The sequence below is a fragment of the Genypterus blacodes genome, unplaced genomic scaffold (genome assembly GCF_046128005.1).
Source record: "Genypterus blacodes isolate CSIRO-AG114 ecotype Tasmania unplaced genomic scaffold, CSIRO-AGI_Gbla_v1 ptg000090l_1, whole genome shotgun sequence".
NCBI lineage: Eukaryota > Metazoa > Chordata > Actinopteri > Ophidiiformes > Ophidiidae > Genypterus > Genypterus blacodes.
The window spans coordinates 2,176,412-2,195,859 of record NW_027466895.1 but is presented as its reverse complement, the minus strand read 5'-3'; the positions used below and the strand labels follow the sequence as shown (position 1 = coordinate 2,195,859).

At 44.2% G+C, this 19,448-nt stretch overlaps 1 protein-coding gene across 1 annotated transcript in view; it reads right to left on the bottom strand.

Annotated features, from left to right (window-relative positions):
• exoc4 (exocyst complex component 4) overlaps positions 1-19,448 on the bottom strand; it is an 82,654-nt gene that overhangs the window by 43,774 nt on the left and 19,432 nt on the right. Inside the window, exons 9-11 of the mRNA XM_076158923.1 lie at positions 16,598-16,743; positions 16,265-16,353; positions 5,382-5,478 (exon numbers count right to left, since the gene is read on the bottom strand). Coding sequence (XP_076015038.1) covers positions 5,382-5,478; positions 16,265-16,353; positions 16,598-16,743 — 332 coding nt within the window. The remainder of the gene's footprint in view (positions 1-5,381; positions 5,479-16,264; positions 16,354-16,597; positions 16,744-19,448) is intronic.

Genomic DNA, 19,448 nt, shown 5'->3' with positions numbered 1-19,448 from the left:
CATCGACTCCTATTTGCTCTCCCTCCCTCTGTTGTTAGATTTCTCCTGCTCCTTCCTCTTCCTCTGACCTTTCCAATGTAAAAAATCCTCCTTCGCACCCGATCTATAATTCCCCAACTATGCTCCCCGCTTTAATGGGTGAGGGACGAAACAACCGGGCGGGCGAGGGAGGGAGGGAGGGAGGGAGGGAGGGTGTTGTTTACCAAGGAAAATCCCGGCGAATGAGAGAGAAAAGATTAGTAAAGAGCGAGTGAGATGGTTGGTGGGGAGGGGTATGTGTGTGCATGCATGAGTGAGACGAGACAAGACGTCCGTGCTGCATTCTAATACTGCAGATAGCACTCTGAGCTAGATAGGAGAAGGTTCTGTCTGCCTGAGTGGAGGATTGGGGTTTAACACACAAATATTTGTCGTCTTACTCTAGTTTGCAGATTCGGGAAACATTCCCATTGCTGCTCTGCTGCTAGAATGACTCAAGAACTAATCTGAATGAATCTCTGATCCAATATATCTTCTCGCTGTGGCGCATTCAAAACGATTTCTAATCCTGTATTTCAGTTTTTAGCCTCTCGCTGGGACCGATTATTGACTGTGCTTCCCAATGACCTGCCACGTGGATCAACATCATAAAGGCTTGTGTGTAATTGCTGGACTACTATGGCTCATAAAGACTGAAGTAATTGGTGCAACTTGTCACGCTGCAGGAAGAGAGAAGAGAAGAGAAGAGAAGAGAAGAGAAGAGAAGAGAAGAGAAGAGAAGAGAAGAGTGGCAGACAGACGAGTGCAGCCCGACTCCACCGGGCAGAGCGTTAATCAACTGCCTGCTCATCAACAGTTAACAGTAAAACACTTGAGACGTCTGGGCTATCATAACCAAACTGACTGCTTTTACGACGCGCCTAATCACGCCGTCATCTAACCTATAAAACTATTTAGGCTATATTCCTTTAGTGTCAAATAAGAATCCATTTCCAATCGGCTCAAACTTTATTATGGTTTAATAAATCACTGCAATGACTGTGTGTGTGAGCAATGACTCCCGGCTTTTAATCACTGGTTTTAGTATTTAAGACACATTTATCACTTCAAATGAGCTCACACACTTAGAATATTCTGTTTTCTAAAAAATGACAATATCTGCAACAGCATGCAGCACTCTCACGTACTTCAAGCAGTACTTGACATCTGAATCACTAGTGTGTGTGTGTGTGTGTGTGTGTGTGTGTGTGTGTGTGTGTGTGTGTGTGTGTGTGTGTGTGTGTGTAATTTAAAAAAGTAAACATGTATTTTTCCTGGAAGTGTACTATGTGAGTTTGACAGGGTGACTAAGCTACATCATTGCAGATAAAATAACCTCAAATGGATTTTGAAACAGTGGTGTTCACCTCTAGTTCTTGCTCTGTCCTTCTGTCATTCCGTCTCTACTCTGTCCTGTCTGTTGGACTGTGTGTGTGGCGAAACAGGAGGGGAGTTAATGAGAGCGTGAAATTAGTGCCGAGTCATGGCGTGTGCCGATTTCACCACAGGCAACGGCGACAGGAGGCAGGATCTGTCTGTCCTCTACCTGTCATCTAGCTTTCCGTCCCCTCCTCGCACTTTTCAGCGCGCGTTCCATTGTCCTTCCCACTCTGCCTCCCTCAAGCACTTCCTGTCAATCTCCCACCTTCCAACTCTTTTCGCGCCTGCTGTCCCACTTGAGTGTAAATGTGTGTGTGTGTGTGTGTGTGTGTATGTTTATGTGTATGTGTGTGTGTGTGTGTGTGTGTGTCTGTGTCTAGTGGAGGATCTGACTAATCACTTGCAATCAGCTGCAAAGATGAAAATTATTGTAAAAAGGATAGACGCGGGTAATTCTAAATGAATTTGGCATCAGCACAAGTAGGCGCAGCTTGATCAAGAGTCAGAAGAAGAGCTTTCTATTAAGAGCTCATATTTCATGTTGAGAGGGAAATACAGGAGGAATAGGTGAGGAAGAATAAGTTAAATTGTATAATAATACTTCTGGTGTGTTGCGTTGAAATACTGCCTTGAATGTGGGAGGGAGGGGTGTCACTGGAAGTGTGAATGATGACATGTCATTTCAAGTAATGGCTCTAATTAAAGAGGCATTGCACCAAGACATAGTCACACACACACAGCCCATCGTCATCCTGTGGTAATGCATGGGGCAGGGTAGGGAGAGGGAGGGAGGGAGAGAGAGAGGAGAGAGACAGAGATTAGGACCCGCTCATGCTTCTCAAAATGCCAACCTTGACTGGGGCAAGGGGTGTAAATACCACCCAAATGTCAGCAAGACACCCCACAAGTCAAAGTTAATTGGCTGCTTCTTGCACAAACACTCCTCTATGTCCACCCAAGTGTGCGTGCGTGCGTGCGTGCGTGCGTGCGTGCGTGCGTGCGTGCGTGCGTGCGTGCGTGCGTGCGTGCGTAAGGACACGGACGGACGCAGCTGATTGCGCAGCTTTACTGGTGAGGGCACAACCTTTCTCATTTACTCCCTAACTAGAAGCCTCAACACTCCTTAGCCTGAAATATCAAAGATGATGACACTTTTACCGTTTCAGCCATCATGTCTTCATTCTGTCTAAACCGCCTTGCCAGAGTTATTGGCAAAATGTAATGCAATGTTGTAACAGCACCACCATCAGTCCCCCACGTTTGATTACAATATACAAATTCATTCATAAGATGTAGCGCATTTGTAGAATGAGCCAAGCATTTGTCAGCCAATTACAGCAAATAGTAAGATTCCAAACATTCCACAAGTTAGATGTTGTGAATATTGACCAAAAACTCTTGCCTGTACGGGTCCATACAAATCCAAGGAATCAATGGGAAAAAAACATTTTGAGTTCATGTCTTACGGTTACAAAGTTACAGGCCAAAACATTGCAGTGGTAATAACAGCGCCGCCTAACTTTAATGGGTTCTTCCCTGGATCACGTCCAACTTGCCCGCCGAGTTTCATACAGATCGGTTTGTAACTTCTTGAGTAATCATGCTGATAAACAGACGGACACTGAAAACCTCACCTCCTTAGTAGAGGTAATAAAAAAAATATAAAGGTGCAGACGCAGATGAGTTAAAAGCACGTGTGAAGGGAGGACACACACACACACACACACACACACACACACACACACAAACACACACACACGCACACGCCTGCACAAAAAACCTGCAATCAAACATAAAGACCCTGCTGCCTCTCGTACACCCACACAGCCACACTCAAACGCACCACTGATTTCCCGTACTGCAACCCCCCCAACTGCTTTTGTCATTAAAGCTGCCATGAGTGTTGCATGGCTGGCTGCAGGAGGTGCGGTGATCCATCAGCGGCGTGCCGGAGCCTTGCCATTACAAAACCATCTGCAAGCAACAGCGCTTCACTGGCACTACAAAGTCAGGCTAGGACTGGGTGGTGAGAAAGAGAGAGAGAGAGAGAGGGAGGGAGGACGAGAGAGGAAGAAATCGGGGAGCCTGTGTGTGTGTGTGTGTGTGTGTGTGTGTGTGTGTGTGTGTGTGTGTGTGTGTGTGTGTGTGTGTGTGTGTGTGTGTGTGTGTGTGCCCTGTGTGTGAGGCAGTTTGGTGTGATTGATACAAACCATTACAAACAACACGGGAGAGGTAGGGCAGCAAGCTAGCCACCGTTTTATTTTTGGTCATTTGTTCAGACAAAAGCCACAGCCAGGACCAGAGTGAGCAGGGGGGGGGGTGTCAGCGTGTGTGTGTGTGTGTGTGTGTGTGTGTGTGTGTGTGTGTGTGTGTGTGTGTGTGTGTGTGTGTGTGTGTGTGTGTGTGTGTGAGAGAGACAGAGAGATTCCAGGCCAAAGCAACTGTGCTCAATAATGGGACATGAACACACAGTCGGCCACCTGCAAAGTAAGCAACCACACAAGCACGCCAACACAAAACTCATGTACACTCTCCCCAACACACACGCACACGCCCATACACACATTGAAGTCCATTTAGCCAGATGTATCAAGCAATCTGCTTTCAAAGAGCATCAACTTGGGTGACCAAAAGGCGACATGACATCTGACCACACAGCTTAGCTTAATAGAGATGTGATGAAGAGTAAGAAGAGATCTGATGCTCTGCACAGCTTTACCCTTTAACCTTTCAGATTTTACAATGCCAGATATAAAGGTACGATTTTAGTACAAAGTTATAGATAGTGTTTTCGTATTGTTTTGAAAGACAATTTGAAAATGCATCCTGCCTGATGTCATGATGTTAAAATTGTCGACATGTATGCCAAGCATGAGGTAGGAGGTGACATGCCCCTTTAATGGATCCTAGATGGTCATGTATCACTGCATAAGGGCCAGTGATATTAAATTGGCTTATATTAGATTTACACGGCTCCACAGGGACTCCGATGCCATATAGGAAAGCACCAGTCACAAAACATTACAGCGGGAGAAGAGTCTTCGTCTAGTACTTACATACAGTACAATGCAAGCGCACCAGTCAATGCCTGCATGAACAAAACCTTCTGAGCTGAAGCGACGTCGCATCATGTTTGATTTACGACAACCTACTAAACATTAAAACGGATAAAATCAATGGATGGTCAGTAAGAGGTTGTGTAATCTCATTAGTTAACGTTTTACTGGTATTGACTCATGTCCGGGGCCTCTGTATGTTCTGAGCGACAGAAGTACAACACCAGACGGCCCCTTTCACAGACTGTATGCATTTCCTCAAAACTGCCGCAGCAAGTTGGCCTTAATGGCTCCGGGAAAAGGCAATGACACCCGGCCATGGCGTGATGACCGCACACCTAAACAGTGGATTGACAGGATTCACAAGGTGAGACTTGCTGAGACGTTTTAGCCAAGCTGAACATCGGGAGAGACAACAAATCGTTGGATAATTGGGAGAAATTCAGCTCCTGCAAACTCTGGATTAATGTCTGGAGGCTTGGCTTAACATGCGGAAGAGCTTTTACATATCTGATTCAGTTGTCTTATCTTGTGATTCCGCTCACTCCGCTTTTCAAATTTGTGTTTTTCAGCAGTTACACACAGTAATTGAGGCCAAATTGTCGAGACGGGGGGGGGGGGAAAGAGGGAAAAACATTTTTATCATGCCAACAAGCCCTCGCTGTTACATTAAATCTAAAAAAAATCTACTTTCAAATGCATTTATCTCCTCAAGCAAGACTCCACTCCCACGAAATGGAAAACAAATTTACAGACTGCTTGATTTATCTTGTTTTGCTCATCTTTGTTCTTTATTTATGGATGCTATTTTTGATCTTATCGCAGAGCCATCAAGGAAGACACAAAAAGAAGAGTTGAACTCCTATTTACAGTTATTTACTCACTTGGCTTGTATTTGCTCTAGCTGAACTGTGTGTATTGTTGTACCTGAGGAGTGGCTGGAAGATCACTGTGATGTTCCTCGCTCCAGGCTTACACAAGAACTTCATCTCTCCTCCCTCGATCAGGTTGTCATCTGCACCACCTAGAACACAGGAAATCAAATGTATGGAAATGAGTATACATGGGTTGATTCTATGGTTAACACAAGTTCACGTTCACGTCTATACTGTGGAGATCAAATGTCACTGAATCTCAATGAGTGCTGCTCTGACGCCGACCTCTGACCTGTGCAATAAAACAAGAAGTCAATGCGGTGCGACATTATTACAAATGATAAAATCATCCTAAAAACAACCATCTATTTATAGGCGTGATCCTTTAGATAAACACGTCACTCCATCAGCTCGCCTCATCACGACACAGGCCCAAAACGCCTCCCACGCTCCGGCGCTCATCCAAGCCCCTGTGCCGCTGCGTGGGTGAACCCGGCAGCTAACAGGGTTAATCAGAAAATCATTGCCATGTAACATGCGCAGGACAAGAGCGGGGGAGTGAGCGACGCAGCGAGGGGAGGGGAGACAAAGAACACTGAAGCTCATTACCTCCACTCATCCTGAAGTAATCCATATAATTGATGGAGAAGAAATTGCGGCTAGTTGTCAATACAGCAAACTGCACAGCAAAAGGGGAGGTGGTTGTTTCTGTGTGTGTGTGTGTGTGTGTGTGTGTGTGTGTGTGTGTGTGTGTGTGTGTGTGTGTGTGTGTGTGTGTGTGCTTTACTGTACATGTATGTATGCTGATGAATAAGAACAATGGATCTTCCACAGAAAGACCAGACCAGTAGATAACGCTATAAATAAGGATAGCACTATAAACACAAACACTGCAGCAAGGACTCACACGAGAAGATCCACAAACTTTAGAATACGTAAACAGTGTGTGTGTGTGTGTGTGTGTGTGTGTGTGTGTTTGAACGATTCCTGGGCCCTTGCCTGTTTCATTCCCATGTCCAATAACGCCGTGCAAAGCCTGTGTGAGATACAGAGATACAGTAACACAAAGACACCATGCCAGGGTGTGAAAGACAGCGCCGGCTCACCTGCACGCCCTGCCCCGCCGCGCATTCTCATGCATATCAACACCATTGTCCCCCCGTGCCTGCCTCCATAATGCATTTCTAATAGAACAAGTTTCATGTCAAAGTAGGGCGGGACAACACGCTCTGGATTTTCATTAAAATGGCAAAGGGACGTTCCTGTGGAAAACTTTCAAATCAGCGGCTTCTGACTGAGATCTGTACGCCTGCATTCAGCCTATAAACCGGAGATGGAGGTGAGGCCAATTCACTCAAACTCCCTTTATCCCTCCATCCATTTATCCTTCCTTTAGTGCCAATTCAATTAAGACTCAATTACAGGCTCCTAAACAAAGCTACCGCCAACGCACTCCTACTCAGCCTCCCTCCTGGCACTCTCTCTCTCTCCGTTCATCTTCCTCTGTGTCATTCTCTCCCTCCAAACTTTTGTCTTTGTTACCAACGAGGGACCACCCAGGTTCCTGTGAAAGACACCAACAGGTCAGACTCTGGGGAAGACGGCATTACTTGAGCAGTGTCAAACCTGTAAACACGCAAAACACGCACATATTTCAAAAAGGACTGTGTGTGTGTGTGTGTGTGTGTGTGTGTGTGTGTGTGTGTGTGTGTGTGTGTGTGTGTATTCCCAATGACAGTGACCAATTCAATTTCATGCTCCAAACATCTGCATCAGTGTCAAACAAAGAGGCGAGGAAGAGACCTCATTGATCCGTGGGGTCTGCGACCAGCTGCCAACCGGGGCATGGCACTGATTAATATTAACTATGGCAGTATTAATATGCATGGGAGTTGTCTGGACGTGACAGGGTGGCTCCGCTTTCAGGTCAGGATGCAACCAAGTTAGTGCCAGCTCTCAACAAAAATGAATTTGATTTGTGAGCATTTGTGTGTACTTGTGTATGTGCTGTGTGCACGCGTGTCTGAGTGTACAGATGTCCCTTGGCGTCCGGTCTCATCTAGGATTAGTTGGCGTGAGGGGCGACAGAGGTGCGTTGCCCGGTGGGACAGAAGCTGATGGCTGCAGGGGAAAGAGTGACACATTCTAATGTGGCCAAATCTGCCTGAAATCCCCCCCAGAGGGCCGCTGCTCCTTCTGCAGCGTGTGCAAGAAATTACACAGACACACATACACACCCTTGCCTTGAACACATATGGTTCATGCACGTACGCACACTGAAACACAGAGCTTAGAACAAACAGATCGACCAACCACCAACCACCCACACATGTACTGTACGCACGCACACACAGACTCGCACAGCAGTGACAACATCCAGGCCCCCCTGTGGTGCTTTAGCATGCACACCCAGCCCACATGTAATCAAGTCAGGCAGTGACTTAGTGAAATTGCATTAGCTACACTTTCCTGGGTTTGATGAGAAACGGGTTTGATCCTATGATGAATTCTAGCCCTGCCCAGATTTAAGCAGGAAGAGAGAGCGGACGTGTGATGCCTTCTTTAACACACTGCCTGCGTCTCCCAGGGCCAGTGTGTGAATGTGTGTGAATGCGTGTGCCTGCGTGTCAGAGCGGGAGCCAGCAGAGAAAAATCCAGACGAAAGAGCAAAGGATCAGGCATAATCCGTAATTTACAAGTGGTGTGCATCTGTTGTTGTGCCTGAACAAAAGGACGGCAGTAAACACAGACTTCTGCTCAAACCTTTATAAGTCCATGCTTGAAGGTGTGAATATGTATATGTGCTGATATATATATATATATATATTCAGAAAACCCCAATACGTTTAAACAATGTACAAGAATGAATATGAAATTGACATTTTACACAATTTTCATGTTGTTGCTCTTATATCTGAAGTTGTAATCTCTCTTTCCGAGTTGTGTGTGTGTAATGGAAAAGGCCGACACACCTCAAGGATCCTGTATGAGACTGGCAGAGAAGCAGCAGGTGTCCTGAGTAATAGACCCACAATCCTCTCACTTACACATGCAGACTCACAAAACTGACAGTACCATACAAAACAGTCACGCTGAGTCGAGCAGACCTGTAGATTGAATTACAAGCACGCTCATAAGAATCATCTGGCTGAAATTTAAAAGTATAACCCAGGATCATTTGAGAGGCACAGACTTTGGTGATCCTTTAAGTCCGTGGCTCAGAGTGTTTTTACATAAGCTCCTGCAGAGACAGCAGCCAGGCAGCGTAGAACTGCAGAGCATCAGCACCGTTTCCTGATTTAAATCTGTACTTCACATTTCACGCCAAGTTGTGCACACATAGAGCAACATACAGGCTGGAATAATCCAATTTTCACCCTCAGTGATTTAAATTTACAACAATAATGATATCACGCCACGAAAATGAGTCTGAGAATGATCGATTCAGGTAAATATCCTCTGTGTAGTCAGATGAATTTAACCCTGTGTGTGCGTATGTTAACATAGTGTAAAAATGGGAACCAGCAGCAGGAGGAGCAGCAGCAGCCATCTACATACACACGCAGAAGAAACCTGCAGATCTAATAAGATCAGGGTCCATCTCAATAATGTATGAATCTCTGGTCAGTCCGAGGCAACCCATTCCACTCAGACTCCCTTCATGTCTGATTGAGTCTTAATGAGAGCTTTCTATTATTAAAGTTAATTTGAGGGTGGTATGGTATCTGCTGCTCCACCAACCCTGATACCAAATTCACCCCTCAGCCAAGTATAACTGCCATAAATAAATGATAGTATAAATAAATTCAGGTGTAAATTGAGTTGGATTAATTATTAAAAGTGTCACTGCAGCACGCAATGTGCCTCCATGGTCTTGGTTTTAATGAATGCACATCTGTCAGTGGTGAGATGAGAACAATACACTGCAGTGCCAGACTGGATATTAATTACGCAGAATGTGTCTTTGGAGACATGACAGAGTGTCATCCAAAACAAGGGACGTTTATGATAAACTTTGGACAGCTGGAAATGTACACTGTTTGTCTTTCAAAGTTTATCAATGTGAACTTATACTACATCTGATTTTTTATTATCACTGTCATACCGAAAAAAATAAAATCTGGCCTCACACACACACACACACACACACACACACCTTTTTTTTGTCATTTCACAAACTCACAGAATGAATGTTAAATAGCTCGAGCTGATAACATCTGATGGTGATAATTGTCATCGGAGCTGCAGAAATAGACAGTATTCTTTCTATCAAATAAATGTAATATTTGATTCAGTAGAACATCATTTCAATTGTGAATCAATCATATGAGACAAAGACGATGAATGGAGTCAATTTAATCCGGAATGAATATAAATTTGAAATTAATTGAATTGAAAGACTGATGAAATATCATCATGATATTAAATAGCGTTGAAGAAGGTTTCATTAATTTAAACCAATACCCTGATCAATAACTTGAACCAGAAGGCAAATATAGGATATATAAATGCAGTTGATTAACAATGATGGTAAGTCAATACTGGGATGAAGGTCGCCGGAGGCTCACACATATCAAAACTGAAATGAATGTCTCCACATTAATCTTAAAAGCAGAATACCAATGTCAGTCTGAGTTTGACCTATAACCTGATATATGCTGCCCTCAACCAGTTAACTGCTTTTCACCCAATTCTTCCTGCAAAAGATTAAAAATGTCAAACAGTGATTGAAAACGGTGTACAATACCGAAGAATCGGCACTGGGACGACTAGTGTGATGCATCCAGTTTTAATATCAGCTACAGATATTTCTAACAATTCAAAACATGAATGATTATGAGGTGATTATCTTGTTGCAATAAGTAAAATACATTCTCTCATCCTGAATTTGTTCCATTCTAAAGAAATCCAGTCTTACCGAGTACACTCCAGTTACTGAGGGTATAAAATCATTCTTGCTGTCATAGTCTCTTGAATCTGTCGCCCATGACGAGGAATTACACAAGAAGTGATTGAGTGCACATATGTTTAAGCGCGCGCGTGTGTGTGTAGGGAGAAGTAATGGGCCTGAAAACCAAGTGTCATCACACTCCTGATTGGACCCAGCAGGGAATCAAACAACAGACATTGTTCACCCTATTCTTTACTGGATGAACCTGTTGCACTGCAGGACAGCAGGAGTGGCGTGGCGTGTGCGTGTGTGAGTCTGTGTGTTTATCCGTCTGTCGACCAGCTTGGTGCTGATATCAAGGACTCTCTCTCTCTCTCTGTGTCTGTCTCTCTCTCGTCCCACATGCCCTTCTCTTCCACTGTTTCCTTCCCCTCTTCCTCACTCCCTCCATCATTTCTTCATCCCTCAATCTTCTCCAATCAGCAGGTCTGAGATTAAAAGTAAACACAGAGGTGACAGTCAAAGCCGCCAATAATGGCAAACACCCAAGCTGATTTGGAAAATACGCCGCCAGCTGTCTCTGTCTCCTCTGTCTCTTTGTGATTAAATGTCTGCACTGTGTCAACTACGCTGGCACAACCTTCTCTTTTCTTGGTCCCTTTGTCTTCTTTCACCAACGGTATATTTTCCCACGTTTGTTTCCCTCGCAGCATATAATGACTGCTCCAATGACAACTCCAATTTTGGTGTTTGTATTTGAGGACTGTGCTTGTATTCAGAAATCCATAGAAACCCCATTATATAAATTCAAAAATGCATCATGCGTCACAAACAAAAAGCTGCTTCTCTGTGTGTCTTTTGGTGCGCCCGTCCCTAGATCGATCCGTGTAAACGTTGCAGGCTCACGTTTGAACCATCATTTATGATGTCTGGCAGTGTTTGGCCACAATGGCTGAAGTGGGTACAATATGAAACGTCACCGATTCTGTGCATCTCTGCCTCTTTTCAGTGTCGTCTCTACTATTAAAGCTCCTAACCATCAGTCTCTCAGCCAAAGCCTTGATTTGGTTCACTACAGTAAAACCTTGGTGTTACTGTGAGAGGACAAAGTGAATTCCCCTTTCAGCACCGGAGCTAATGCAATCTCTGGGTCCTACTGCAGATGAAAACACAACAATATGCCTCAGCGTTCCCCAGAAGTGAGGGAGAATATGTCTCATTTCCCTTTAAACATCCCCATCAACCTTGCTACAAAAATCTATGTAAAGGCAAAATGAACATACACACATAACACATACAGCAGCAACTTTGAGGAAAAGGCATCTGCAATGGCGTGTGTGTGTGTGTGTGTGTGTGTGTGTGTGTGTGTGTGTGTGTGTGTGTGTTTTGCAGAGCATGCAGAAGTGCTCCATATTCACATTGGTGTTTACCAGGACTGCAGCCTTTTCACAGTAATAGCCTGTCAGGTAACAGAGGTACCTTGCGTTTTATCTACAAACCCAGTTATGTTGTTGCTGCAGCAAATTAATTCAAAGTCAGAGTGAGAACGTGTCGCTTTGCAGACGTGGCCATTTCACTAACATTCCACCGAGCCACAAAACTCATGTAAGGAGTCAATTACAAAGTGCCATACATGTCATATGACATCATTTAACACATATTATGATATGTTACATATACACATTCCTGTCTGTTAAGTGTGGCAGCTATCATTCAGCATTATGTGTCTTTCCTGGACCACACAGTATCAGGGACAGCACACATCAGGCCATTCTGTATAGAAAAAAATTGATAATCCACCCTCTCTTTGTCTTCCATTTGCTTTAGAATAAGTAAATACACTCTTAAGTACTCTAAAAGTGGGATTGTGTCCCAGAGGAAAAAATGCAAAATGTGAGTAAATATAATAAATTCTTGCCTATCAATTTCAATCTTCTACATCAGAGATGGAGAAATGCAATTACAGCTTAGAAAAAGGAAATTTGCACTATGGAGAATGGCAAATTATTTTCATTTTACAGCACATCAGATCTAATTTGGGGTTTAATAGCTTGAGAGTTTAAAAATCAGTTAAAGCAAGAGCCCCACTCTCTCATCTCAGCACCTTGGGGACAATAAGGGCTTACAAGTTTGATTTCATTTTGCTCTTAAAACATTGGAACTATACATAATTTATGTCTTTAGCATAGAAACCCCTAGACTGCTATGCAGATACATGCTGGGTCCATTTATTAATTTCACTTTCTGATTGTTCCATCCATTACACTCTCATCTACAAACAGCAAGAAGCTACTTAAAAGTAAATGACATGAGCACAGAACATGAAATCCTCACAAAGCAAGAGAGAAAGAAAGAAGCAAGAAGATAGAGAGAAGACAGAGAAGTGACAGTTGGTGACACTAATCAACCAGAAGTCAGCGTCTACCTTAGACATTGCAAAGACATTATCCCATAATAATTATTGACTTTTCTCGTGACAAAGTTCAATTCCATGAGGCTGCCGTTGAGAATATGACAAATCATAATCGTGAGGTCAGCAGGAGTATTGATTACCTTCTAACACACACATAGGCGTACACGTATAGGAACACGTAGCTATCAGCATCTGCCAGCCCAGATCTCCCACCCAGCACCACCTCCACCCCTGTGTCTCCTGCTAGACATTTTTCCATTTGCACCTCTTCTCTCTCCCTTACGGACGGTGCTGTGTAAATCAACTTGACAGGGAACACCACTTCTGGTCGCCCCCAGCAGTCACTCACTCTCTCCTCCCCTCTTCCTGTTACTCTCTGCTCTCCCCGGGGAACGCAGCGCTATTATACATAAACAAGAAACCCCCTAATTCGACATTGTTCTGTACCTCAGAGTATTAGACATTAGGGGGTGTGGAGGAAGCTGCTGTGACGAGATGGAGTGTGCGACTCAGCCAGGCTGTCTTGTTGTTTGACAGGCACCCCGTGAACAAATCCAGTTTAAATATCAAAAGGAAAAGGAGGAAAGTGTGAAATAGATTTGGAGCAGAGTTTATTATGAACACGTCTTACGCATGTGGCGGGAGGTCAGAGGTGGGTAGAGTGGGGAAAGGATAGCTGTGTATTTGTTTACACGCATATCCGTGATCTGTTTATATTGCCATCACATGGGGGGAGCTGTCACTTCAAACACACCCCGGGGCAAGGTAATATCTCACTCAATACAATGAAACCACCAACACACAAAAGAAGAATCCAAATCAAAAAACCTCTGTAAATGAATTACTTGCCATGGTGCAAGACTGCAGGTAGTTATTGAGATATATTCACACTTCACCTCCCAGATGACACCAGGGCCACTCCAGAGTCCTCCTCAACACTTAGACGGGCGATAGAGAGGCAGTAAAGAAGCAGAGGATGTAAAAGTCTAATCGTTGAGGCGGACCAGGAGGAGAAAAAGAAGCTGTGACACGTCCACGGTATAGCTGGAAAAGTATTTTCATTATTCCTTCATGGGGACTGTAACTGAACCTGGATAAGGTTCTGAGGTTTGCAAAGGACATCAAATGGACAAAAACACATCAACGTACACACTCATATATGGATATACCTTGAAACAAAACACACAACTGTAGATGTGGTGTGCAACTGAGCACTTGCACCTGCGGGGACACACACACACACACACACACACACACACACACACACACACACACACACACACACACACACACACACACACACACACACACACACACACACACACACACACACACACACACACACACACACACACACACACACACACACACACACACACACACACAATCAGTGGTGTCTACCCAGATGCGGCTACATATGGAGCTGTAATGAAGTCTTTAGATGACGCGTTGGATTAATTGAAGCGTACGCGACGTGCTCCGGCAGAGAAGGCGAGCAATTAAGCCCCCTAAGCTTCCAGCGTGTTTGCATGTGCGCGCCCGTCCCCAGTTTAAGTCTGTGTGTGTGAGGGTGAGTGTGTGTGTGTGTGCGTAATGATATATGGCAGTTCCGCAAAACACTCTGGAGACGTACATTACAGATATTACAGATTAATTTCAAATCCATTAGAGATACGCGAGCGTGGCGAAATTACAAAGTCATTACACACGTTTTAAAACAAATGGTACTACTCTGCAATTCTTAATCACAGAAAACCGGGACACAGATACACACTAAAAGATATATGAGATATATGGAGCTTTGGGAGCGCCTTGATCACATATATTACCCACAAAGATACAAATGCAACATGTGGGCTTTGTGGTTCTTCCACTGATTCTAATCCATTTTGCAAAGCTGGATTTAGATTTAGTTTATTTTTCAAAGCGGCGTCATGAGCGTCTGACTTAATTACTCTGTTGACTCAGGGGCAGACGGCGGAGAGGAAAGAGTGAAGCCAAGTCCAGGCAGAAAGAGTGAGAGAGAGACGCACATGACTGAACTTTAAGTGTTGAGTAATCCTGTCGCTTCGAGACCTCATCAACTCAATCTCTCATTCCTAACCCCTCTTTCCTCCCGTTCTCTCCCAGCTAAGTTTAATTTAAACAGAGGGAGAGAAAGAGTCGCTTTCTACACCATCTCAATACATACTTTTTCTAATTTCTCCCTTCAGAAATCCCTTAATGGCTTCTTCGCTGGACCCTGATGAAAACAATGGCTTTTAACCTTCCTCTCCCTCCCTCCCCATCCATCGTTCCCCCCCTCCCTCCATCACAGTCGACTTATTTCACTTTCTAAATGATTTCTTACTCCTTCAATCTCTTTGCAGTCATTCAGTGGCCCCGGCCGAGGCTTGTGGCCGGCGCTGGCGCATTGTGACAGGCAAAATGAAAGCCCAGAGAAATCTCATCTTCTTATGAACGCTCCGAGGCATTCAGCCACTCTAAAAAAAAATATATTTATATAAAGATTTCCCTCTCTTTTCTTTCTGAGGCGCCAACAGATGGAGGAGAAAGAAGAAAAAAAAACAGCAAGGTGTTACTTGAAGACCATTTGGGGTTTTCCTATATCCAGACTTATTCAATGCTGTTCTTTTACCAGTAAGGGAGACTGGAGGCGGTGCATTTGCATACACTTGCCGGCTATCTATGAATATGTGACTGACATTTCCTGTCCTAAAATAAAGAAATATAGCTCGGAGGGCGTCAGAACATTCCAAATGTTTCCAGTTAAGTCGGTGACTCTCCTGGCTGTTTTTGAAACTCAGCACGAGGACGAAAACATTTCATTTTTTATGCAACGTTACTTGCTTTCAATAAAGTTCAGACGCCGGCTGTCATAATTGGTCTCCGTGGATTAGCCTTGCGTTGTTTGCCTCGCTACGCCTCCTACTTTTTCTATTCTGTGAAAAGTCAAGAAGGAGGCCTGGTGTGGGGAAAAAAAGGAACGCCGGCAGACAAACAGCGCTGTCAGGCACTGCTGATTGAAACCTCAAGGTCACGGAGAAGAAGAAGTAGAGAGAGAAAGAGAGGAGGGAGGGAGAGAGAGAGAGAGCTAGCAGCGGTACAACAGTTTAGAATCTCTGGGGTCTGTCAGTGTAGCTCACTTGCAGTGCTACCGTGTGTCTGTGTGTGTGTGTGTGTGTGTGTGTGTGTGTGTGTGTGTGTGTGTGTGTGTGTGTGTGTGTGTGTGTGTGTGTGTGTGTGACTACAGAGGCACACAGTGCAGCAGGAATACATCAGCCATCTGCAGAGGTTTTCAAGGCCTCTCTCTCCCTGTGGCGAATTGTGCAAAGTCACCCACCTTTCTTCCTCTCATCCCTCTCTCTTTCTCTCGTCGCACATCTCATCTGCCTCTCTCTGCCCTGTAACTGCCCTCTCCAATGTCCACGCTGCCGTTCCATTATGGTACCTTATGCACCCCATCCAACATTCCCATCTCTCCGAATTCCAACAACACTGCTCACCTGGATCCCTCCTCCCTCCTGCCTCCATCTTATTTCAACCTTTAACTCTCTCTGTATAGCCTCCATCGCTCTTTTGAAACCAACCATCATCTCCCCCCCCCCCCCCCCCCCACACGCCTCCTCACCTTGTAACTCCCCACTCTTGCTGTAGAGCTCTCGCCTCTGTTCTCTCAAGTAGGCGCTCATGCTGATGGCATGAGAAGATGATTCAAATCTGGAAAACAAACCGAAAATTCAGCGGCACAGTGAGCGTATAGTACATGATGGAAGAATACAGCAAAAAATACAAAGGGCAGCGGCCTAGTCGTGAAACAGCAGGGCTGAGCCTGATTGTTGTTAAACAGAATAATGTCAAGGTGAAATTTAGACATTTAAAAGGTGAATTCCTTAATTTGTCCTCTGAGAAACTTCTTACATTTGCACTAATGCCAGATAAACCACACAGGGTGGATCCTTACTTAAAGAGGGACTGCTTGGCACGCTGTGGTTTCTTCTTAGCAAAGAAGGCGGCAAACTCGCTGCCAGTGCTGGCGTAGGAGAGCTGAGCCGAGGGCTCCGTGGCACTGCGGCTGTTCTTCACATCCAAATAGTCCATGAGCAGAACCTGGAAAAACACACGGCACCACACAAGGTCAACAGCTGGCAGCAGAGACAGAGTGTGAGAACCGTGTCGCTGATGTTTTGATGGAGGACTATCCTTCAACCACAGCTTTGTCTTTATGGTTCCCAGTATGAGGCAAGAGCTTTCTGTTCAATAAATGATGAATAAGATGACTGAAAATAACAACTTCAATATTGATTAATCATGGCAGTGACACAATACTGTGGTATTATCAAAACACAATCCTAACCAGCTATAATTTAACTCTTCAATCTTGTCAATATCATTACAACTTGTAGCTTTATTCATAAATTCTATGTTCATTCTTATCTAAAATCCCATTTAATTTAAAATTGCACATTGTGCTGATCAAGTTTTACTCTGCCTGCTTGGATGTTTGAGTTCTAATATTAAGAATTTCCTCAATAATACACCAGCACAGCATCCACTGTGAGAGCCCAAAAGGCAACAAGGATCAATTATAAAAACCCATTGATCATTCCAGACACAATGAGATAAATCAAGATGAGCTGATGTTCCATCACAGCAGAAAGTTTTGTAGCTGTGATGACTAGTGGCATTTTATTGCTTTATGAGTTATACAGAAAAATGTTGAAAAACTCAACAAAACCACGGCTTTGAGAGGAAAACAGGCCGTTGCAGTGACTGGCTGCGTTTGATGGCAACCATAAAAATTCCTGTACTCCATTTCCTCGGTCTGTCTTCATGATGCATGGAGGAATCCATCAACGTCTTATCATGCTTCATAAAAATCTTATCAACTTCTAACAATAGCTGAGGACGAGCACATTCAGACTGCGGACAGACAGCGAAAGTTAACTTCCTATCCTTTATCATCAGATCTGCACATTCTCTCTGTTCTCTCTGCTTTCTCTTTGCCTCATTTTTCAAAATCGCCCCGCGCTTCATCTCTCATCTCATCGCAATTCTATTTTTTCACCCTGTTTCGGCCCATCGTCCTCCTTCCTCTCTCCCGCTCTCCCTCATTGCTCTCTCTGTGCGAATACATATGTTCTAAAATAGCCTCCCATACCTAATAGCTTCATAATTTAGCAGGGCCATTTAGCCTGTGTGTGTCTAATTCTGAGACACAGTGTGGGTCAGCCCAGAGTGGGACAGGAGTAATGACTGAGCAGATGGAGATCCATCCTGACCGTAATGATGTAATTAACGCTGCGGAGAGTATCCCCGTCATGCATGGGAAAGCCTCTGCAAGCTTGTGTTAACATTAACTAAAGTGCACACAGACACACATGCATGTCCCTGTAAGGAATGAACGTTTGACGCTGACAAATAAGTGCAGTGTGGATAAGTTATTTGTGATCATTGATAACTGCAGGTTTAAAATGGAACCAAAGTATCTAAATGCAATGCAAACTCAAGGGTTATGGCATTTGGTCAAAAATGTTGTAAATATCCAAGTTAAAACACACACACAATCTTCGACCATTCACAAAATTACTGACACACACACACACACACACACACACACCACTCCAGGCCATATCACACATACTCGCTCCAACTGGCAACACCAGGGCCTCCACTTGCCACTAGCCTCATGCTGCAGCTAATCCTATCAGTGTATTAATTACTAATGATGACCTGATGGAGCGAAAACCCCCACTTGCTTGCAAGCCAACGCCCCCGCACACTTAATGAAATGCCAGCGCTAGGCTGATGAAGGGGCTCCGACCCTACTTAAATTGCATTAGCCCAGAGACAGAGTGAACTTTGGAGGCAATTAACTAGACTGCTAGGACAGAGAACGAGTGGAGGGAGAGAGGGATGGGAGGCAGGAAGACAGATAGAGTTAGGAGGAGAGGGGAGAGGGAAAGATAAAGGTTGAACGAGTTGTGGGGGGAAGAAAGAGCAAAGGATTACAGTCAGAGGCAGAAATCTGGACCGGGTGTCAAAGGGGGGGAGGAGCAAGTGGGAGAGAAAGGGACAGAAGGAAAAGATCAATTAAAAGTATGTTAAATAACATTTGTTGCTGACTTATCACCTCTAAGTGGAATTAAAATGGATGGTGATTAACCCATCTGCCAGTGTTGGCAAGTGAATGAGCCTTTTCAGAGGCATAGCATCTCTCCAATCAGCAGCCAGCTGTGTTACAGGAGTGAATAAGTCCTTTTTTATTGCCATCACCTCCAGCTAATTATTCCTTTATCTGCTTCATATTACAAAACGGCCTCCATAACAAGTTAGTCCGCGGCAAAGTCAAAACAGTATTTAACTGTGTGCCTTAACGAAAGATAGCTCAAGCTTACTGTGTAAACTGATGAAAAGTAAGAATAACAGTCAATGACACAGTAAGAGTTATTCAAGCTGATTATTTCACTTGTTTGTTTGAAAGTCCAAGTTTATATCAACAGACAGCCAAAAAGTATTTATGTGCCAATTAACAGCAATTTCTCGCTCTCTCTCTCTACGCTTGATTTCGGTAGAATTCAAGTCACGATTAAATGTACTAATAACACACTAATACTCCCCACACCACACAGTGGCCGTGAAGCTACAGCTTCAGTAGTTTAATTCAGCTTTTGGCAATGTTGTCAACATTAATGGCCACCATTAAACTTTAAAAGGCGACGATAGTGGCTTCTGTACCGTGTCACTAAGCAGTAAAACAGCGGTGTAGTCATTTTTACACATTGAGGGGAGGCGATTACATCCAAAACGTAGAG